Genomic DNA, 23,314 nt, shown 5'->3' with positions numbered 1-23,314 from the left:
GTTATACCGGCTGTACATATATAATTATATACAGGAGATGTCCAGGTTATACCAGCTGTACATATATAATTATATACAGGAGATGTCCAGGTTATACCAGCTGTACATATATAATTATATACAGGAGATGTCCAGGTTATACCAGCTGTACATATATAATTATATACAGGAGGTGTCCAGGTTATACCAGCTGTACATATATAATTATATACAGGAGATGCCCAGGTTATACTGGCTGTACATATATAATTATATACAGGAGATGCCCAGGTTATACCAGCTGTACATATATAATTATATACAGGAGATGCCCAGGTTATACCAGCTGTACATATATAATTATATACAGGAGATGCCCAGGTTATACCAGCTGTACATATATAATTATATACAGGAGATTCCCAGGTTATACCGGCTGTACATATATAATTATATACAGGAGATGCCCAGGTTATACCCGCTGTACATATATAATTATATACAGGAGATGCCCAGGTTATACCAGCTGTACATATATAATTATATACAGGAGATGCCCAGGTTATACCAGCTGTACATATATAATTATATACAGGAGATGCCCAGGTTATACCGGCTGTACATATATAATTATATACAGGAGATGCCCAGGTTATACCAGCTGTACATACATAATTATATACAGGAGATGCCCAGGTTATACCGGCTGTACATATATAATTATATACAGGAGATTCCCAGGTTATACCGGCTGTACATATATAATTATATACAGGAGATGCCCAGGTTATACCAGCTGTACATACATAATTATATACAGGAGATGCCCAGGTTATACCGGCTGTACATATATAATTATATACAGGAGATGCCCAGGTTATACCAGCTGTACATATATAATTATATACAGGAGATGCACAGGTTATACCAGCTGTACATATATAATTATATACAGGAGATGACCAGGTTATACCAGCTGTACATATATAATTATATACAGGAGAGGCCCAGGTTATACCAGCTGTACATATATAATTATATACAGGAGATGTCCAGGTTATACCAGCTGTACATATATAATTATATACAGGAGATGCCCGGGTTATACCGGCTGTACATATATAATTATATACAGGAGATGTCCAGGTTATACCAGCTGTACATATATAATTATATACAGGAGATGTCCAGGTTATACCAGCTGTACATATATAATTATATACAGGAGATGTCCAGGTTATACCAGCTGTACATATATAATTATATACAGGAGATGTCCAGGTTATACCAGCTGTACATATATAATTATATACAGGAGATGCCCGGGTTATACCGGCTGTACATATATAATTATATACAGGAGATGTCCAGGTTATACCAGCTGTACATATATAATTATATACAGGAGATGTCCAGGTTATACCAGCTGTACATATATAATTATATACAGGAGATGTCCAGGTTATACCAGCTGTACATATATAATTATATACAGGAGATGTCCAGGTTATACCAGCTGTACATATATAATTATATACAGGAGATAGCCAGGTTATACCGGCTGTACATATATAACTATATACAGGAGATGTCCAGGTTATACCAGCTGTACATATATAATTATATACAGGAGATGTCCAGGTTATACCAGCTGTACATATATAATTATATACAGGAGATGTCCAGGTTATACCAGCTGTACATATATAATTATATACAGGAGATGTCCAGGTTATACCAGCTGTACATATATAATTATATACAGGAGATGCACAGGTTATACTAGCTGTACATATATAATTATATACAGGAGATGCCCAGGTTATACCGGCTGTACATATATAATTATATACAGGAGATGCACAGGTTATACTAGCTGTACATATATAATTATATACGGGAGATGCACAGGTTATACTAGCTGTACATATATACGGGAGATGGCCAGGTGATACCAGCTGTGCATATATAATTATATACAGGAGATCCCCAGGTTATACCAGCTGTACATATATAATTATATACAGGAGATGCACAGGTTATACCAGCTGTACATATATAATTATATACGGGAGATGGCCAGGTGATACCAGCTGTACATATATAATTATATACAGGAGATGTCCAGGTTATACCAGCTGTACATATATAATTATATACAGGAGATGTCCAGGTTATACCAGCTGTACATATATAATTATATACAGGAGATGTCCAGGTTATACCAGCTGTACATATATAATTATATACAGGAGATGTCCAGGTTATACCAGCTGTACATATATAATTATATACGGGAGATGGCCAGGTTATACCAGCTGTACATATATAATTATATACAGGAGATGTCCAGGTTATACCAGCTGTACATATATAATTATATACAGGAGATGTCCAGGTTATACCAGCTGTACATATATAATTATATACAGGAGATAGCCAGGTTATACCGGCTGTACATATATAACTATATACAGGAGATGTCCAGGTTATACCAGCTGTACATATATAATTATATACAGGAGATGTCCAGGTTATACCAGCTGTACATATATAATTATATACAGGAGATGTCCAGGTTATACCAGCTGTACATATATAATTATATACAGGAGATGTCCAGGTTATACCAGCTGTACATATATAATTATATACAGGAGATGCACAGGTTATACTAGCTGTACATATATAATTATATACAGGAGATGCCCAGGTTATACCGGCTGTACATATATAATTATATACAGGAGATGCACAGGTTATACTAGCTGTACATATATAATTATATACGGGAGATGCACAGGTTATACTAGCTGTACATATATACGGGAGATGGCCAGGTGATACCAGCTGTGCATATATAATTATATACAGGAGATCCCCAGGTTATACCAGCTGTACATATAGAATTATATACAGGAGATGCACAGGTTATACTAGCTGTACATATATAATTATATACGGGAGATGGCCAGGTGATACCAGCTGTACATATATAATTATATACAGGAGATGCCCAGGTTATACCGGCTGTACATGTATAATTATATACAGGAGAGGCCCAGGTTATACCGGCTGTACATATATAATTATATACAGGAGATGCCCAGGTTATACCGGCTGTACATATATAATTATATACAGGAGATGCCCAGGTTATACCAGCTGTACATATATAATTATATACAGGAGATGCCCAGGTTATACCAGCTGTACATATATAATTATATACAGGAGATGCCCGGGTTATACCGGCTGTACATATATAATTATATACAGGAGATGCCCAGGTTATACCAGCTGTACATATATAATTATATACAGGAGATGCCCAGGTTATACCAGCTGTACATATATAATTATATACAGGAGATGCCCAGGTTATACCGGCTGTACATATATAATTATATACAGGAGATGCCCAGGTTATACCGGCTATACATATATAATTATATACAGGAGATGCCCAGGTTATACCGGCTGTACATATATAATTATATACAGGAGATGCCCGGGTTATACCGGCTGTACATATATAATTATATACAGGAGATGTCCAGGTTATACCGGCTGTACATATATAATTATATACAGGAGATGCCCGGGTTATACCAGCTGTACATATATAATTATATACAGGAGATGCACAGGTTATACCAGCTGTACATATACAATTATATACAGGAGATGCACAGGTTATACCAGCTGTACATATATAATTATATACAGGAGATGCCCGGGTTATACCAGCTGTACATATATAATTATATACAGGAGATGCACAGGTTATACTAGCTGTACATATATAATTATATACGGGAGATGGCCAGGTGATACCGGCTGTACATATATAATTATATACAGGAGATGCCCAGGTTATACCAGCTGTACATATATAATTATATACAGGAGATACCTAGGTTATACCAGCTGTACATATATAATTATATACAGTAGATACCCAGGTTATACCAGCTGTACATATATAATTATATACAGGAGATACCCAGGTTATACCAGCTGTATATATATAATTATATACAGGAGATGCCCAGGTTATACCGGCTGTACATATATAATTATATACAGGAGATGCCCAGGTTATACCAGCTGTACATATATAATTATATACAGGAGATACCCAGGTTATACCGGCTGTACATATATAATTATATACAGGAGATGCCCAGGTTATACCAGCTGTACATATATAATTATTTACAGGAGATGCCCAGGTTATACCAGCTGTACATATATAATTATATACAGGAGATGCCCGGGTTATATCGGCTGTACATATATAATTATATACAGGAGATGCCCAGGTTATACCAGCTGTACATATATAATTATATACAGGAGATGTCCAGGTTATACCGGCTGTACATATATAATTATATACAGGAGATGCCCAGGTTATACCAGCTGTACATATATAATTATATACAGGAGATGCCCAGGTTATACTAGCTGTACATATATAATTATATACAGGAGATGCCCAGGTTATACCAGCTGTACATATATAATTATATACAGGAGATGCCCAGGTTATACCAGCTGTACATATATAATTATATACAGGAGATGCCCAGGTTATACCGGCTGTACATATATAATTATATACAGGAGATGCCCAGGTTATACCGGCTGTACATATATAATTATATACAGGAGATGTCCAGGTTATACCGGCTGTACATATATAATTATATACAGGAGATGTCCAGGTTATACCGGCTGTACATATATAATTATATACAGGAGATGCCCGGGTTATACCAGCTGTACATATATAATTATATACAGGAGATGCCCAGGTTATACCGGCTGTACATATATAATTATATACAGGAGATGCCCAGGTTATACCAGCTGTACATATATAATTATATACAGGAGATGGCCAGGTTATACCAGCTGTACATATATAATTATATACAGGAGATGTCCAGGTTATACCAGCTGTACATATATAATTATATACAGGAGATGCCCAGGTTATACCAGCTGTACATATATAATTATATACAGGAGATGGCCAGGTTATACCAGCTGTACATATATAATTATATACAGGAGATGCCCGGGTTATACCAGCTGTACATATATAATTATATACAGGAGATGCCCGGGTTATACCAGCTGTACATATATAATTATATACAGGAGATGCCCAGGTTATACCAGCTGTACATATATAATTATATACAGGAGATGCCCAGGTTATACCGGCTGTACATATATAATTATATACAGGAGATACCCAGGTTATACCAGCTGTACATATATAATTATATACAGGAGATGCCCAGGTTATACCAGCTGTACATATATAATTATATACAGGAGATGCCCAGGTTATACCAGCTGTACATATATAATTATATACAGGAGATGCCCAGGTTATACCCGCTGTACATATATAATTATATACAGGAGATGCCCAGGTTATACCCGCTGTACATATATAATTATATACAGGAGATGCCCAGGTTATACCGGCTGTACATATATAATTATATACAGGAGATGCCCAGGTTATACCGGCTGTACATATATAATTATATACAGGAGATGCCCAGGTTATACCGGCTGTACATATATAATTATATACAGGAGATGCCCAGGTTATACCCGCTGTACATATATAATTATATACAGGAGATGCCCAGGTTATACCGGCTGTACATATATAATTATATACAGGAGATACCCAGGTTATACCGGCTGTACATATATAATTATATACAGGAGATGGCCAGGTTATACCGGCTGTACATATATAATTATATACAGGAGATGCCCAGGTTATACCGGCTGTACAAATATAATTATATACAGGAGATGCCCAGGTTATACCGGCTGTACATATATAATTATATACAGGAGATGCCCAGGTTATACCGGCTGTACATATATAATTATATACAGGAGATGCCCAGGTTATACCCGCTGTACATATATAATTATATACAGGAGATGTCCAGGTTATACCAGCTGTATATATATAATTATATACAGGAGATGCCCAGGTTATACCAGCTGTACATATATAATTATATACAGGAGATGCCCAGGTTATACCATCTGTACATATATAATTATATACAGGAGATGCCCAGGTTATACCATCTGTACATATATAATTATATACAGGAGATGCCCAGGTTATACCGGCTGTACATATATAATTATATACAGGAGATGCCCAGGTTATACCGGCTGTACATATATAATTATATACAGGAGATACCCAGGTTATACCGGCTGTACATATATAATTATATACAGGAGATGCCCAGGTTATACCAGCTGTACATACAGTTAGGTCCAGAAATATTGGGACAGTGACACAATTTTGGCGAGTTGGGCTCTGCAGGCCACCACATTGGATTTGAAATGAAACCTCTACAACAGAATTCAAGTGCAGATTGTAACGTTTAATTTGAAGGTTTGAACAAAAATATCTGATAGAAATTGTAGGAATTGTCACATTTCTTTACAAACACTCCACATTTTAGGAGGTCAAAAGTAATTGGACAAATAAACCAAACCCAAACAAAATATTTTTATTTTCAATATTTTGTTGCGAATCCTTTTGAGGCAATCACTGCCTTAAGTCTGGAACCCATGGACATCACCAAACGCTGGGTTTCCTCCTTCTTAATGCTTTGCCAGGCCTTTACAGCCGCAGCCTTCAGGTCTTGCTTGTTTGTGGGTCTTTCCGTCTTAAGTCTGGATTTGAGCAAGTGAAATGCATGCTCAATTGGGTTAAGATCTGGTGATTGACTTGGCCATTGCAGAATGTTCCACTTCTTTGCACTCATGAACTCCTGGGTAGCTTTGGCTGTATGCTTGGGGTCATTGTCCATCTGTACTATGAAGCGCCGTCCGATCAACTTTGCGGCATTTGGCTGAATCTGGGCTGAAAGTATATCCCGGTACACTTCAGAATTCATCCGGCTACTCTTGTCTGCTGTTATGTCATCAATAAACACAAGTGACCCAGTGCCATTGAAAGCCATGCATGCCCATGCCATCACGTTGCCTCCACCATGTTTTACAGAGGATGTGGTGTGCCTTGGATCATGTGCCGTTCCCTTTCTTCTCCACACTTTTTTCTTCCCATCATTCTGGTACAGGTTGATCTTTGTCTCATCTGTCCATAGAATACTTTTCCAGAACTGAGCTGGCTTCATGAGGTGTTTTTCAGCAAATGTAACTCTGGCCTGTCTATTTTTGGAATTGATGAATGGTTTGCATCTAGATGTGAACCCTTTGTATTTACTTTCATGGAGTCTTCTCTTTACTGTTGACTTAGAGACAGATACACCTACTTCACTGAGAGTGTTCTGGACTTCAGTTGATGTTGTGAACGGGTTCTTCTTCACCAAAGAAAGTATGCGGCGATCATCCACCACTGTTGTCATCTGTGGACGCCCAGGCCTTTTTGAGTTCCCAAGCTCACCAGTCAATTCCTTTTTTCTCAGAATGTACCCGACTGTTGATTTTGCTACTCCAAGCATGTCTGCTATCTCTCTGATGGATTTTTTCTTTTTTTTCAGCCTCAGGATGTTCTGCTTCACCTCAATTGAGAGTTCCTTAGACCACATGTTGTCTGGTCACAGCAACAGCTTCCAAATGCAAAACCACACACCTGTAATCAACCCCAGACCTTTTAACCACTTCATCGATTACAGGTTAATGAGGGAGACGCCTTCAGAGTTAATTGCAGCCCTTAGAGTCCCTTGTCCAATTACTTTTGGTCCCTTGAAAAAGAGGAGGCTATGCATTACAGAGCTATGATTCCTAAACCCTTTCTCCGATTTGGATGTGAAAACTCTCATATTGCAGCTGGGAGTGTGCACTTTCAGCCCATATTATATATAGAATTGTATTTCTGAACATGTTTTTGTAAACAGCTAAAATAACAAAACTTGTGTCACTGTCCAAATATTTCTGGACCTAACTGTATATAATTATATACAGGAGATACCCAGGTTATACCAGCTGTACATATATAATTATATACAGGAGATGCCCAGGTTATACTGGCTGTACATATATAATTATATACAGGAGATGCCCAGGTTATACCAGCTGTACATATATAATTATATACAGGAGATACCCAGGTTATACCAGCTGTACATATATAATTATATACAGGAGATGCCCAGGTTATACCGGCTGTACATATATAATTATATACAGGAGATACCCAGGTTATACCGGCTGTACATATATAATTATATACAGGAGATGCCCAGGTTATACTGGCTGTACATATATAATTATATACAGGAGATGCCCAGGTTATACCAGCTGTACATATATAATTATATACAGGAGATACCCAGGTTATACCAGCTGTACATATATAATTATATACAGGAGATACCCAGGTTATACCAGCTGTACATATATAATTATATACAGGAGATACCCAGGTTATACCGGCTGTACATATATAATTATATACAGGAGATACCCAGGTTATACCGGCTGTATATATATAATTATATACAGGAGATACCCAGGTTATACCAGCTGTACATATATAATTATATACAGGAGATACCCAGGTTATACCAGCTGTATATATATATAATTATATACAGGAGATACCCAGGTTATACCGGCTGTACAAATATAATTATATACAGGAGATACCCAGGTTATACCGGCTATACATATATACTGTATATACAGGAGATGCCCAGGTTATACCAGATGTACATATATAATTATATACAGGAGATGCCCAGGTTATACCGGCTGTACATATATAATTATATACAGGAGATGCCCAGGTTATACCAGCTGTACATATATAATTATATACAGGAGATACCCAGGTTATACCAGCTGTACATATATAATTATATACAGGAGATGCCCAGGTTATACCAGCTGTATATATATAATTATATACAGGAGATGCCCAGGTTATACCAGCTGTACATATATAATTATATACAGGAGATGCCCAGGTTATACCGGCTGTACAAATATAATTATATACAGGAGATGCCCAGGTTATACCAGCTGTACATATATAATTATATACAGGAGATGCCCAGGTTATACCAGCTGTACATATATAATTATATACAGGAGATGTCCAGGTTATACCAGCTGTACATATATAATTATATACAGGAGATACCCAGGTTATACCAGCTGTACATATATAATTATATACAGGAGATGTCCAGGTTATACCAGCTGTACATATATAATTATATACAGGAGATGCCCAGGTTATACCAGCTGTACATATATAATTATATACAGGAGATGCCCAGGTTATACCAGCTGTACATATATAATTATATACAGGAGATGCCCAGGTTATACCGGCTGTACATATATAATTATATACAGGAGATGCCCAGGTTATACCAGCTGTACATATATAATTATATACAGGAGATGCCCAGGTTATACCAGCTGTACATATATAATTATATACAGGAGATGCCCAGGTTATACCAGCTGTACATATATAATTATATACAGGAGATGCCCAGGTTATACCAGCTGTACATATATAATTATATACAGGAGATGCCCAGGTTATACCAGCTGTACATATATAATTATATACAGGAGATACCCAGGTTATACCGGCTGTACAAATATAATTATATACAGGAGATACCCAGGTTATACCAGCTGTACATATATAATTATATACAGGAGATGCCCAGGTTATACCGGCTGTACATATATAATTATATACAGGAGATGCCAGGTTATACCAGATGTACATATATAATTATATACAGGAGAGGCCCGGGTTATACCAGCTGTACATATATAATTATATACAGGAGATACCCAGGTTATACCGGCTGTACATATATAATTATATACAGGAGATGCCCAGGTTACACCAGCTGTACATAGATAATTATATACAGGAGATGCCCAGGTTATACCAGCTGTACATATATAATTATATACAGGAGATACCCAGGTTATACCGGCTGTACATATATAATTATATACAGGAGATGCCCAGGTTATACCAGCTGTACATATATAATTATATACAGGAGATGCCCAGGTTATACCGGCTGTACATATATAATTATATACAGGAGATGCCCAGGTTATACCAGCTGTACATATATAATTATATACAGGAGATGCCCAGGTTATACCGGCTGTACATATATAATTATATACAGGAGATGCCCAGGTTATACCGGTTGTAGGTATGATATAGTGTTATACAGTACATGGCGGGCTGTCCGCTCAGTGAGTGGCTCCCTTTGTGACTGTGTGGAGTGCACGGTATGGCGGTACGTATGGCCACATCACAGTCCCCACATTCCTGGCTTGGCGTGGATTACATAGGTGCAGCTCCAGGAATGTAATATTTGACGTGTGTTTTGACGTTTTCGGGCCGGGCCGCTGCTCCCTCGTCTTCACCTTTTCAGTCTCCGCCAGGACTCGGGGCTATTTTGTTGTCTCCCTCAGCGCTGCCTCCTCGACTGGAGCAGTAAAGGTCAGCGGGGGCCTGTGCAGTGTGGACATGAGCGGCCCTGGTGAGCTGGTGTCACTGCGCCCCTCACTCATCACTGTCCCTCCGCCATCCCTCCCTACACTTATTATTCCTGGATGCTTTCATACCACCACTCATCAGTGTGCAAATAGCGGAGGAGTCTGCTGTGTCCTCCAGACCTGCACATCTCTGCCCCATACCGGCAGTGTGACCGCCCGCTGCACCTCCTGTGCACATCATGCATCTATTGGAACCATAGCGCTGATCGGTTCCAAATTGGACTTTGGCCAGAAATCGTCTTTTCCAGGTGGACTTTATGTATTTTGCATTTTCTTGCACATTTAAGTCTCCCAGGGCAGGAACGTTGCATCCTGGATGTAGATATTGTACATATTGCAGCCACTGCCCCCCAGGAGCAATGTATACCAGTGGGGTCCGGGTCTAATCCGCAGAAGTTCTCTGTTCATTCATACCAAGCGTTCGGCTCTATAGGACCACGCCATATGCACGCTCGTGCACATTTGAAGTCACCCAGGACAGGAGCGTCATATCCTGGATGTAGATATTGCAGCCACAGCCCCCCAGGAGCAATGTATACCAATGGGGTTGGGTCTAATCAGCAGACGTTCTCTGCTCATTCATACCATGCTTCCACTCTGTAGGGCCCCGCCGTATGCACGTTCATGCACATTTCAAGTGACCTAGGGCAGGAGCATAACATCCTGGATGTAGATATTGCAGCCACAGCCCCCCAGGAGCAATGTATACTAATGGGGTCCGGGTCTAATCAGCAGAAGTTCTCTGCTCATTCATACCATGCTTCCGCTCTGTAGGGCCCCGCCGTATGCACGCTCATGCACATTTCAAGTGACCCAGGACAGGAGCGTCATCCTGGATGTAGATATTGCAGCCACAGCCCCCCAGGAGCAATGTATACCAGCGAGGTCCGGGTCTAATCAGCAGAAGTTCTCTGCTCATTCATACCATGTTTCCGCTCTGTAGGGCCCCGCCGTATACACGCTCATGCACAATAGTGGGCGCTTGTGTCCTGGCACTTGTGGCTTGAGGTCTGGAGACCCCCTTCGGTCCCCCCATATAATATTCCAGAACCTCTGATCTTTTGTGACACAATTACACAATGAACTTTTATAATTTTTTTGCTTTTTGATGCAGGATATCAGACTTTCTTGTTTTTGTGACCAGATTGCTGATCTCCGGTGTATTTTAGGTAGAAGGTCACCGGAATCGCTGATAACAGAGGGCACTAGCACACAGATATGTAGGTGCTAAGCCGCGCTCCTTCTCTATATGGCTCTATATTTAGCCGGCGTTATCGCTTGTGTGCTCAGTGTCACTTAGGAAGCGCTGCGCCTGTTTGTTCTCAGCCACAGATTAATATTCCTTCCCTGTATGTAAATCCCGTCCTCGCCTCCTAGAAAGTCCCGGATCATTTGCCCTTTATTATGAATCAGTAGCTGCGTGTCGGGAGCAGGCGCAGGGTCAGATCTGGGTGACGGTAGGTTCACATAGAGGTGAAGACGGAGGCACGGCCTGACTCAGCGTGCACTGCACAACATGTGCACACAGATATTTACACACATCATCCACCCTTCACTCCAGCACCGGCGCTGTCAGTGTGCACAGCAAGGCTCCACGCTGCTGACGTATGCCCGGCACTGCTCAGTACCATAGTGGCTGAGATTTATTATAGGGTCCTATGTGGTGTCCATACAGTGGTCCATATGTTCAAGACACTATTGAAGTGTCCGAATTACACTCTGTTTTGTCCGTCATCCTATGATGTCTCTGTACAGTGGTCTGTATTGTGCGGGGTCCTGTGAGGTGTCTGTACAGTGGTCTGTATTGTGCGGGGTCCTGTGAGGTGTCTGTACAGTGGTCTGTATTGTGCGGGGTCCTGTGAGGTGTCTGTACAGTGATCTGTATTGTGCGGGGTCCTGTGATGTCTCTGTACAGTGGTCTGTATTGTGCGGGGTCCTGTGATGTCTCTGTACAGTGGTCTGTATTGTGCGGGGTCCTGTGATGTCTCTGTACAGTGGTCTGTATTGTGCGGGGTCCTGTGAGGTGTCTGTACAGTGGTCTGTATTGTGCGGGGTCCTGTGAGGTGTCTGTACAGTAGTCTGTATTGTGCGGGGTCCTGTGAGGTGTCTGTACAGTGGTCTGTATTGTGCGGGGTCCTGTGATGTCTCTGTACAGTGGACTGTATTGTGCGGGGTCCTGTGATGTCTCTGTACAGTGGTCTGTATTGTGCGGGGTCCTGTGAGGTGTCTGTACAGTGGTCTGTATTGTGCGGGCTCCTGTGATGTCTCTGTACAGTGGTCTGTATTGTGCGAGGTCCTGTGAGGTCTCTGTACAGTGGACTGTATTGTGCGGGGTCCTGTGATGTCTATATACAGTGGTCTGTATTGTGCGGGGTCCTGTGAGGTGTCTGTACAGTGGTCTGTATTGTGCGGGGTCCTGTGATGTCTCTATACAGTGGTCTGTATTGTGCGGGGTCCTGTGATGTCTCTGTACAGTGGTCTGTATTGTGCGGGGTCCTGTGATGTCTCTGTACAGTGGTCTGTATTGTGCGGGGTCCTGTGAGGTGTCTGTACAGTGGTCTGTATTGTGCGGGCTCCTGTGATGTCTCTGTACAGTGGTCTGTATTGTGCGGGGTCCTGTGAGGTGTCTGTACAGTGGTCTGTATTGTGCGGGGTCCTGTGAGGTGTCTGTACAGTGGTCTGTATTGTGCGGGGTCCTGTGAGGTGTCTGTACAGTGGTCTGTATTGTGCGGGGTCCTGTGAGGTGTCTGTACAGTGGTCTGTATTGTGCGGGGTCCTGTGAGGTGTCTGTACAGTGGTCTGTATTGTGCGGGGTCCTGTGAGGTGTCTGTACAGTGATCTGTATTGTGCGGGGTCCTGTGATGTCTCTGTACAGTGGTCTGTATTGTGCGGGGTCCTGTGATGTCTCTGTACAGTGGTCTGTTTTGTGTGGGGTCCTTTGAGGTGTCTGTACAGTGGTCTGTATTGTGCGGGGTCCTGTGATGTCTCTGTACAGTGGTCTGTATTGTGCGGGGTCCTGTGAGGTGTCTGTATAGTGATCTGTATTGTGCGGGGTCCTGTGATGTCTCTGTACAGTGGTCTGTATTGTGCGGGCTCCTGTGATGTCTCTGTACAGTGGTCTGTATTGTGCGGGGTCCTGTGAGGTGTGTGTACAGGGGTCTGTATTGTGCGGGGTCCTGTGAGGTGTCTGTACAGTGATCTGTATTGTGCGGGGTCCTGTGAGGTGTCTGTATTGTGCGGGGTCCTGTGATGTCTGTACAGTGGTCTGTATTGTGCGGGGTCCTGTGATGTCTGTACAGTGTTCTGTATTGTGCGGGGTCCTGTGATGTCTCTGTACAGTGGTCTGTATTGTGCGGGGTCCTGTGATGTCTCTGTACAGTGGTCTGTATTGTGCGGGGTCCTGTGAGGTGTCTGTACAGTGGTCTGTATTGTGCGGGGTCCTGTGAGGTCTCTGTACAGTGGTCTGTATTGTGCGGGGTCCTTTGATGTCTCTGTACAGTGGTCTGTATTGTGCGGGGTCCTGTGAGGTCTCTGTACAGTGATCTGTATTGTGCGGGGTCCTGTGAGGTGTCTGTACAGTGATCTGTATTGTGCGGGGTCCTGTGATGTCTCTGTACAGTGATCTGTATTGTGCGGGGTCCTGTGATGTCTCTGTACAGTGGTCTGTATTGTGCGGGGTCCTGTGAGGTGTCTGTACAGTGATCTGTATTGTGCGGGGTCCTGTGAGGTCTGTACAGTGGTCTGCATTGTGCAGGGTCCTGTGAGGTGTCTGTACAGTGGTCTGTATTGTGCGGGGTCCTGTGATGTCTCTGTACAGTGGTCTGTATTGTGCGGGGTCCTGTGATGTCTCTGTACAGTGGTCTGTATTGTGCGGGGTCCTGTGAGGTGTCTGTACAGTGGTCTGTATTGTGCGGGGTCCTGTGAGGTGTCTGTACAGTGGTCTGTATTGTGCGGGGTCCTGTGATGTCTCTGTACAGTGGTCTGTATTGTGCGGGGTCCTGTGATGTCTCTGTACAGTGGTCTGTATTGTGCGGGGTCCTGTGAGGTCTCTGTACAGTGTTCTGTATTGTGCGGGTCCTGTGATGTCTCTGTACAGTGATCTGTATTTTGCGGGGTCCTGTGATGTCTCTGTACAGTGGTCTGTATTGTGCGGGGTCCTGTGATGTCTCTGTACAGTGGTCTGTATTGTGCGGGGTCCTGTCAGGTGTCTGTACAGTGATCTGTATTGTGCGGGGTCCTGTCAGGTGTCTGTACAGTGATCTGTATTGTGCGGGGTCCTGTGAGGTCTCTGTACAGTGATCTGCATTGTGCGGGGTCCTGTGAGGTGTCTGTACAGTGATCTGTATTGTGCGGGGTCCTGTGATGTCTCTGTACAGTGATCTGTATTGTGCGGGGTCCTGTGATGTCTCTGTACAGTGGTCTGTATTGTGCGGGGTCCTGTGAGGTGTCTGTATAGTGATCTGTATTGTGCGGGGTCCTGTGAGGTCTGTACAGTGGTCTGCATTGTGCGGGGTCCTGTGAGGTGTCTGTACAGTGGTCTGTATTGTGCGGGGTCCTGTGATGTCTCTGTACAGTGGTCTGTATTGTGCGGGGTCCTGTGATGTCTCTGTACAGTGGTCTGTATTGTGCGGGGTCCTGTGATGTCTCTGTACAGTGGTCTGTATTGTGCGGGGTCCTGTGATGTCTCTGTACAGTGGTCTGTATTGTGCGGGGTCCTGTGATGTCTCTGTACAGTGGTCTGTACTGTGCGGGGTCCTGTGATGTCTCTGTACAGTGGTCTGTATTGTGCGGGGTCCTGTGAGGTGTCTGTACAGTGGTCTGTATTGTGCGGGGTCCTGTGAGGTGTCTGTACAGTGGTCTGTATTGTGCGGGGCCCTGTGATGTCTCTGTACAGTGGTCTGTATTGTGTGGGGTCCTGTGAGGTGTCTGTACAGTGGTCTGTATTGTGCGGGGTCCTGTGATGTCTCTGTACAGTGGTCTGTATTGTGCGGGGTCCTGTGATGTCTCTGTACAGTGGTCTGTATTGTGCGGGGTCCTGTGATGTCTCTGTACAGTGGTCTGTATTGTGCTGGGTCCTGTGAGGTGTCTGTACAGTGGTCTGTATTGTGCGGGGTCCTGTGATGTCTATGTACAGTGGTCTGTATTGTGCGGGGTCCTGTGATGTCTCTGTACAGTGGTCTGTATTGTGCGGGGTCCTGTGATGTCTCTGTACAGTGGTCTGTATTGTGCGGGGTCCTGTGAGGTGTCTGTACAGTGGTCTGTATTGTGCGGGGTCCTGTGATGTCTCTGTACAGTGGTCTGTATTGTGCGGGGTCCTGTGATGTCTCTGTACAGTGGTCTGTATTGTGCGGGGTCCTGTGAGGTGTCTGTACAGTGGTCTCTATTGTGCGGGGTCCTGTGAGGTGTCTGTACAGTGGTCTGTATTGTGCGGGGTCCTGTGATGTCTCTATACAGTGGTCTGTATTGTGCGGGGTCCTGTGATGTCTCTGTACAGTGGTCTGTATTGTGCGGGGTCCTGTGAGGTGTCTGTACAGTGGTCTGTATTGTGTGGGGTCCTGTGAGGTGTCTGTACAGTGGTCTGTATTGTGCGGGGTCCTGTGATGTCTCTGTACAGTGGTCTGTATTGTGCGGGGTCCTGTGATGTCTCTGTACAGTGGTCTGTATTGTGCGGGGTCCTGTGATGTCTCTGTACAGTGGTCTGTATTGTGCGGGGTCCTGTGATGTCTCTGTACAGTGGTCTGTATTGTGCTGGGTCCTGTGAGGTGTCTGTACAGTGGTCTGTATTGTGCGGGGTCCTGTGATGTCTATGTACAGTGGTCTGTATTGTGCGGGGTCCTGTGATGTCTCTGTACAGTGGTCTGTATTGTGCGGGGTCCTGTGATGTCTCTGTACAGTGGTCTGTATTGTGCTGGGTCCTGTGAGGTGTCTGTACAGTGGTCTGTATTGTGCGGGGTCCTGTGAGGTGTCTGTACAGTGGTCTGTATTGTGCGGGGCCCTGTGATGTCTCTGTACAGTGGTCTGTATTGTGTGGGGTCCTGTGAGGTGTCTGTACAGTGGTCTGTATTGTGCGGGGTCCTGTGAGGTGTCTGTACAGTGGTCTGTATTGTGCGGGGTTCTGTGATGTCTCTGTACAGTGGTCTGTATTGTGTGGGGTCTTGTGATGTCTCTGTACAGTGGTCTGTATTGTGCGGGGTCCTGTGATGTCTCTGTACAGTGGTCTGTATTGTGCGGGGCCCTGTGATGTCTCTGTACAGTGGTCTGTATTGTGTGGGGCCCTGTGATGTCTCTGTACAGTGGTCTGTATTGTGTGGGGTCCTGTGATGTCTCTCTACAGTGGTCTGTATTGTGCGGGGTCCTGTGATGTCTCTGTACAGTGGTCTGTATTGTGCGGGGTCCTGTGAGGTGTCTGTACAGTGGTCTGTATTGTGCGGGGTCCTGTGATGTCTCTGTACAGTGGTCTGTATTGTGCGGGGTCCTGTGATGTCTCTGTACAGTGGTCTGTATTGTGCGGGGTCCTGTGATGTCTCTGTACAGTGGTCTGTATTGTGCGGGGTCCTGTGATGTCTCTGTACAGTGGTCTGTACTGTGCGGGGTCCTGTGATGTCTCTGTACAGTGGTCTGTATTGTGCGGGGTCCTGTGAGGTGTCTGTACAGTGGTCTGTATTGTGCGGGGTCCTGTGAGGTGTCTGTACAGTGGTCTGTATTGTGCGGGGCCCTGTGATGTCTCTGTACAGTGGTCTGTATTGTGTGGGGTCCTGTGAGGTGTCTGTACAGTGGTCTGTATTGTGCGGGGTCCTGTGATGTCTCTGTACAGTGGTCTGTATTGTGCGGGGTCCTGTGATGTCTCTGTACAGTGGTCTGTATTGTGCTGGGTCCTGTGAGGTGTCTGTACAGTGGTCTGTATTGTGCGGGGTCCTGTGATGTCTATGTACAGTGGTCTGTATTGTGCGGGGTCCTGTGATGTCTCTGTACAGTGGTCTGTATTGTGCGGGGTCCTGTGAGGTGTCTGTACAGTGGTCTGTATTGTGCGGGGTCCTGTGATGTCTCTGTACAGTGGTCTGTATTGTTCGGGGTCTGTGGTCTGTATTGTGCGGGGTCCTGTGAGGTGTCTGTACAGTTGTCTGTATTGTGCGGGGTTCTGTGAGGTGTCTGTACAGTGGTCTGTACTGTGCGGGGTCCTGTGATGTCTCTGTACAGTGGTCTGTATTGTGCGGGGTCCTGTGAGGTGTCTGTACAGTGGTCTGTACTGTGCGGGGTCCTGTGATGTCTCTGTACAGTGGTCTGTATTGTGCGGGGTCCTGTGATGTCTCTGTACAGTGGTCTGTATTGTGCAGGGTATGTGTGTCATGGCATGCTTGCGGGCTCTGCCATCTTGCCGTCCTCTCACAGTAAGCACGGTTGTGGTACGCCGCTCGTCTGCGGTGGCTGGGCGTCCGGCTGTGGCATTTGGCGGTGTGAGTGACAGCCGTCACCTCCGCCCGTCCTCGGCTGCTATGTTAATCCTCTACATTCCTGTGTGAGTGTCCCGTCACGTCTGATGTACGGGGCCCGGGCCGCGCTGGAGACGGCAGGAATGAAAGCATTAATAGTATTTGCATATTTTGTATTGGAATCTTCCCCAGAAGGTGCAGACTGAAATCCCCTCCCCCCTGACATTGTGCATGCCGGTGCACTTGGGGTTTGTTTTTGGCAGTTTTTTTTTTTTCCTTTTACTTTGAAGGTGAAAAGTTTAAGTGGATTATTCAGTGGAGTCTTCCACGCGGCGGCCGTCTTAAGCTGGTGTCACACATAACGACGACGACAACGACGTCGCTGCTACGTCACCATTTTCTGTGACGTTGCAGCGACGTCCCGTCGCTGTCGCTGTGTGTGACATCCAGCAACGACCTGGCCCCTGCTGTGAGGTCGCCGGTCGTTGCTGAATGTCCAGCTTCATTTTTTGGTCGTCACTCTCCCGCTGTGACACACACATCGCTGTGTGTGACAGCGAGAGAGCGACGAAATGAAGCGATCAGGAGCCGGCGTCTGGCAGCTGCGGTAAGCTGTAACCAGCGTAAACATCGGGTAACCAAGGGAAGACCTTTCCCTGGTTACCCGATGTTTACGCTGGTTACCAGCCTCCGCTCTTGCTGCCAGCACCGGCTCCTGCACTGTGACATGTGGCTGCAGTATGCATCGGGTAATTAACCCGATGTATACTGTAGCAAGGAGAGCAAGGAGCCAGCGCTAAGCAGTGCGCGCGGCTCCCTGCTCTCTGCACTGTGACATGTAGCTGCAGCACACATCGGGTTAATTAACCCGATGTGTGCTGCAGGAGAGCAAGGAGCCAGCGCTAAGCGCGGCTCCCTGCTCTCTGAACATGTAGCACAGCGACCTTATGATCGCTGCTTCTGCTGTGTTTGACAGCTAAGCAGCGATCATAACAGCGACTTACAAGGTCGCTGTTACGTCACCGAAAATGGTGACGTAACAGCGACGTCGTTGTCGCTGTCGTTTAGTGTGACACCAGCTTTAGGGACACCGGGGTGGGGGGAAATGGGTCCTGGATCATACACTGGCCTGCCACTCTGGCCTTCACATTGTGTGGGCATATCTGGCAGGGTATGATGACTTCCCCAAGCACGGGGCGGGGGGATGAAGCAGGCATTCGTAATTGGCACAGACTCCACCTATGTGTAGTGACGGTCTGGGCCTGACGGCAGCCGTCACCTTCTCCCTCCGGATGATAAATCTTTGTTTTAAGGGATGGATGATACGGGAGGAATCCCGGCATTGTAGGGCAGTGTTCACATTATGTCTCTGTCTTTCTCTACAGCTATTGGATCTTTTCATTAAATGGGACTGGTCGACGTACCTGGCGGACTACGGGCAGCCGAACTGTAAATACCTGCGGGTCAACCCCACCACTGCCCTCACCTTGCTAGAGAAGTAAGTCCGACCTAACGCGATGTAGGTTATGTGTCAGCAGCGCGGGGAACACTAATATGGCAGCTCATGGGTAGGTAAAGTCATCAGGGTACTGCGAGATAGAAGACACCTGCAGAAACCATCATGGTACTGAGCGCGATAGAAGCCCGACGCTCCCCCTATCCCCTGCTGAGCTATACATAACAGCAGAAATCATCAGGGCACTGCGGGATAGATGACACCTACTGAGGAATAGACACAGAAATCATCAGGGCACTGCGAGATAGATGACACCTACTGAGGAATAGATATAGAAATCATCAGGGCACTGCGGGATAGATGACACCTACTGAGGAATAGACATAGAAATCATCAGGGCACTGCGGGATAGATGACACCTACTGAGTAATAGATATAGAAATCATCAGGGCACTGCGGGATAGATGACACCTACTGAGGAATAGACATAGAAATCATCAGGGCACTGCGAGATAGATGACACCTACTGAGTAATAGACATAGAAATTATCAGGGCACTGCGAGATAGATGACACCTACTGAGTAATAGATATAGAAATCATCAGGGCACTGCGGGATAGATGACACCTACTGAGGAATAGACATAGAAATCATCAGGGCACTGCGAGATAGATGACACCTACTGAGTAATAGACATAGAAATTATCAGGGCACTGCGAGATAGATGACACCTACTGAGGAATAGATATAGAAATCATCAGGGCACTGCGGGATAGATGACACCTACTGAGTAATAGACATAGAAATCATCAGGGCACTGCGAGATAGATGACACCTACTGAGTAATAGATATAGAAATCATCAGGGCACTGCGGGATAGATGACACCTACTGAGGAATAGACATAGAAATCATCAGGGCACTGCGAGATAGATGACACCTACTGAGTAATAGACATAGAAATTATCAGGGCACTGCGAGATAGATGACACCTACTGAGGAATAGATATAGAAATCATCAGGGCACTGCGAGATAGATGACACCTACTGAGTAATAGACATAGAAATCATCAGGGCACTGCGAGATAGATGACACCTACTGAGTAATAGATATAGAAATCATCAGGGCACTGCGGGATAGATGACACCTACTGAGGAATAGACATAGAAATCATCAGGGCACTGCGAGATAGATGACACCTACTGAGTAATAGACATAGAAATTATCAGGGCACTGCGAGATAGATGACACCTACTGAGGAATAGATATAGAAATCATCAGGGCACTGCGGGATAGATGACACCTACTGAGGAATAGACATAGAAATCATCAGGGCACTGCGAGATAGATGACACCTACTGAGGAATAGACATAGAAATCATCAGGGCACTGCGAGATAGATGACACCTACTGAGGAATAGATATAGAAATCATCAGGGCACTGCGAGATAGATGACACCTACTGAGTAATAGAGATAGAGATCATCAGGGCACTGCGGGATAGATGACACCTACTGAGGAATAGAGATAGAAATCATCAGGGCACTGCGGGATAGATGACACCTACTGAGTAATAGATATAGAAATCATCAGGGCACTGCGAGATAGATGACACCTACTGAGTAATAGAGATAGAGATCATCAGGGCACTGCGGGATAGATGACACCTACTGAGTAATAGATATAGAAATCATCAGGGCACTGCGGGATAGATGACACCTACTGAGTAATAGACATAGAAATCATCAGGGCACTGCGGGATAGATGACACCTACTGAGGAATAGACATAGAAATTATCAGGGCACTGCGAGATAGATGACACCTACTGAGGAATAGATCTAGAAATCATCAGGGCACTGCGAGATAGATGACACCTACTGAGTAATAGAGATAGAGATCATCAGGGCACTGCGAGATAGATGACACCTACTGAGGAATAGATCTAGAAATCATCAGGGCACTGCGAGATAGATGACACCTACTGAGGAATAGACATAGAAATCATCAGGGCACTGTGAGATAGATGACACCTACTGAGGAATAGACATAGAAATCATCAGGGCACTGCGAGATAGATGACACCTACTGAGGAATAGACATAGAAATCATCAGGGCACTGCGAGATAGATGACACCTACTGAGGAATAGACATAGAAATCATCAGGGTACTGCGGGATAGATGACACCTACTGAGTAATAGATATAGAAATCATCAGGGCACTGCGGGATAGATGACACCTACTGAGTAATAGAGATAGAGATCATCAGGGCACTGCGGGATAGATGACACCTACTGAGTAATAGATATAGAAATCATCAGGGCACTGCGGGATAGATGACACCTACTGAGTAATAGACATAGAAATCATCAGGGCACTGCGGGATAGATGACACCTACTGAGGAATAGACATAGAAATTATCAGGGCACTGCGAGATAGATGACACCTACTGAGTAATAGATATAGAAATCATCAGGGCACTGCGGGATAGATGACACCTACTGAGTAATAGATATAGAAATCATCAGGGCACTGCGGGATAGATGACACCTACTGAGTAATAGACATAGAAATCATCAGGGCACTGCGGGATAGATGACACCTACTGAGGAATAGACATAGAAATTATCAGGGCACTGCGAGATAGATGACACCTACTGAGGAATAGACATAGAAATTATCAGGGCACTGCGAGATAGATGACACCTACTGAGGAATAGACATAGAAATCATCAGGGTACTGCGGGATAGATGACACCTACTGAGGAATAGACATAGAAATCATCAGGGCACTGCGAGATAGATGACACCTACTGAGGAATAGACATAGAAATTATCAGGGCACTGCGAGATAGATGACACCTACTGAGGAATAGACATAGAAATCATCAGGGCACTGCGGGATAGATGACACCTACTGAGGAATAGACATAGAAATCATCAGGGCACTGCGAGATAGATGACACCTACTGAGGAATAGACATAGAAATCATCAGGGTACTGCGAGATAGATGACACCTACTGAATAATAGATATAGAAATCATCAGGGCACTGCGAGATAGATGACACCTACTGAGTAATAGACATAGAAATCATCAGGGCACTGCGAGATAGATGACACCTACTGAGGAATAGACATAGAAATCATCAGGGTACTGCGAGATAGATGACACCTACTGAGTAATAGATATAGAAATCATCAGGGCACTGCGAGATAGATGACACCTACTGAGGAATAGAGATAGAAATCATCAGGGCACTGCGGGATAGATGACACCTACTGAGTAATAGACATAGAAATCATCAGGGCACTGCGAGATAGATGACACCTACTGAGTAATAGATATAGAAATCATCAGGGCACTGCGGGATAGATGACACCTACTGAGGAATAGACATAGAAATCATCAGGGCACTGCGGGATAGATGACACCTACTGAGGAATAGACATAGAAATCATCAGGGCACTGCGGGATAGATGACACCTACTGAGGAATAGATATAGAAATCATCAGGGTACTGCGGGAAAGATGACACCTACTGAGGAATAGACATAGAAATCATCAGGGCACTGTGAGATAGATGACACCTACTGAGTAATAGACATAGAAATCATCAGGGCACTGTGGTATAGAGGATACCTACTGAGGAATAGACATAGAGATCATCAGGGCACTGCGAGATAGATGACACCTACTGAGGAATAGACATAGAAATCATCAGGGCACTGCGGGATAGATGACACCTACTGAGTAATAGATATAGAAATCATCAGGGCACTGTGAGATAGATGACACCTACTGAGTAATAGACATAGAAATCATCAGGGCACTGCGAGATAGATGACACCTACTGAGTAATAGACATAGAAA

At 44.3% G+C, this 23,314-nt stretch overlaps 1 protein-coding gene across 1 annotated transcript in view; it reads left to right on the top strand.

The window, feature by feature from the left end:
• The window catches only part of LOC142260680 (exocyst complex component 6B-like), a 296,256-nt gene that overhangs the window by 242,116 nt on the left and 30,826 nt on the right, over positions 1 to 23,314 (top strand). The window contains 1 exon segment of the mRNA XM_075332046.1: positions 19,370 to 19,482. Coding sequence (XP_075188161.1) covers positions 19,370 to 19,482 — 113 coding nt within the window.

This window comes from Anomaloglossus baeobatrachus, unplaced genomic scaffold, assembly GCF_048569485.1.
Source record: "Anomaloglossus baeobatrachus isolate aAnoBae1 unplaced genomic scaffold, aAnoBae1.hap1 Scaffold_160, whole genome shotgun sequence".
Lineage (NCBI taxonomy): Eukaryota > Metazoa > Chordata > Amphibia > Anura > Aromobatidae > Anomaloglossus > Anomaloglossus baeobatrachus.
The sequence above is the reverse complement of the archived record's forward strand: the minus strand, read 5'-3'. Positions and strand labels throughout refer to the sequence as shown.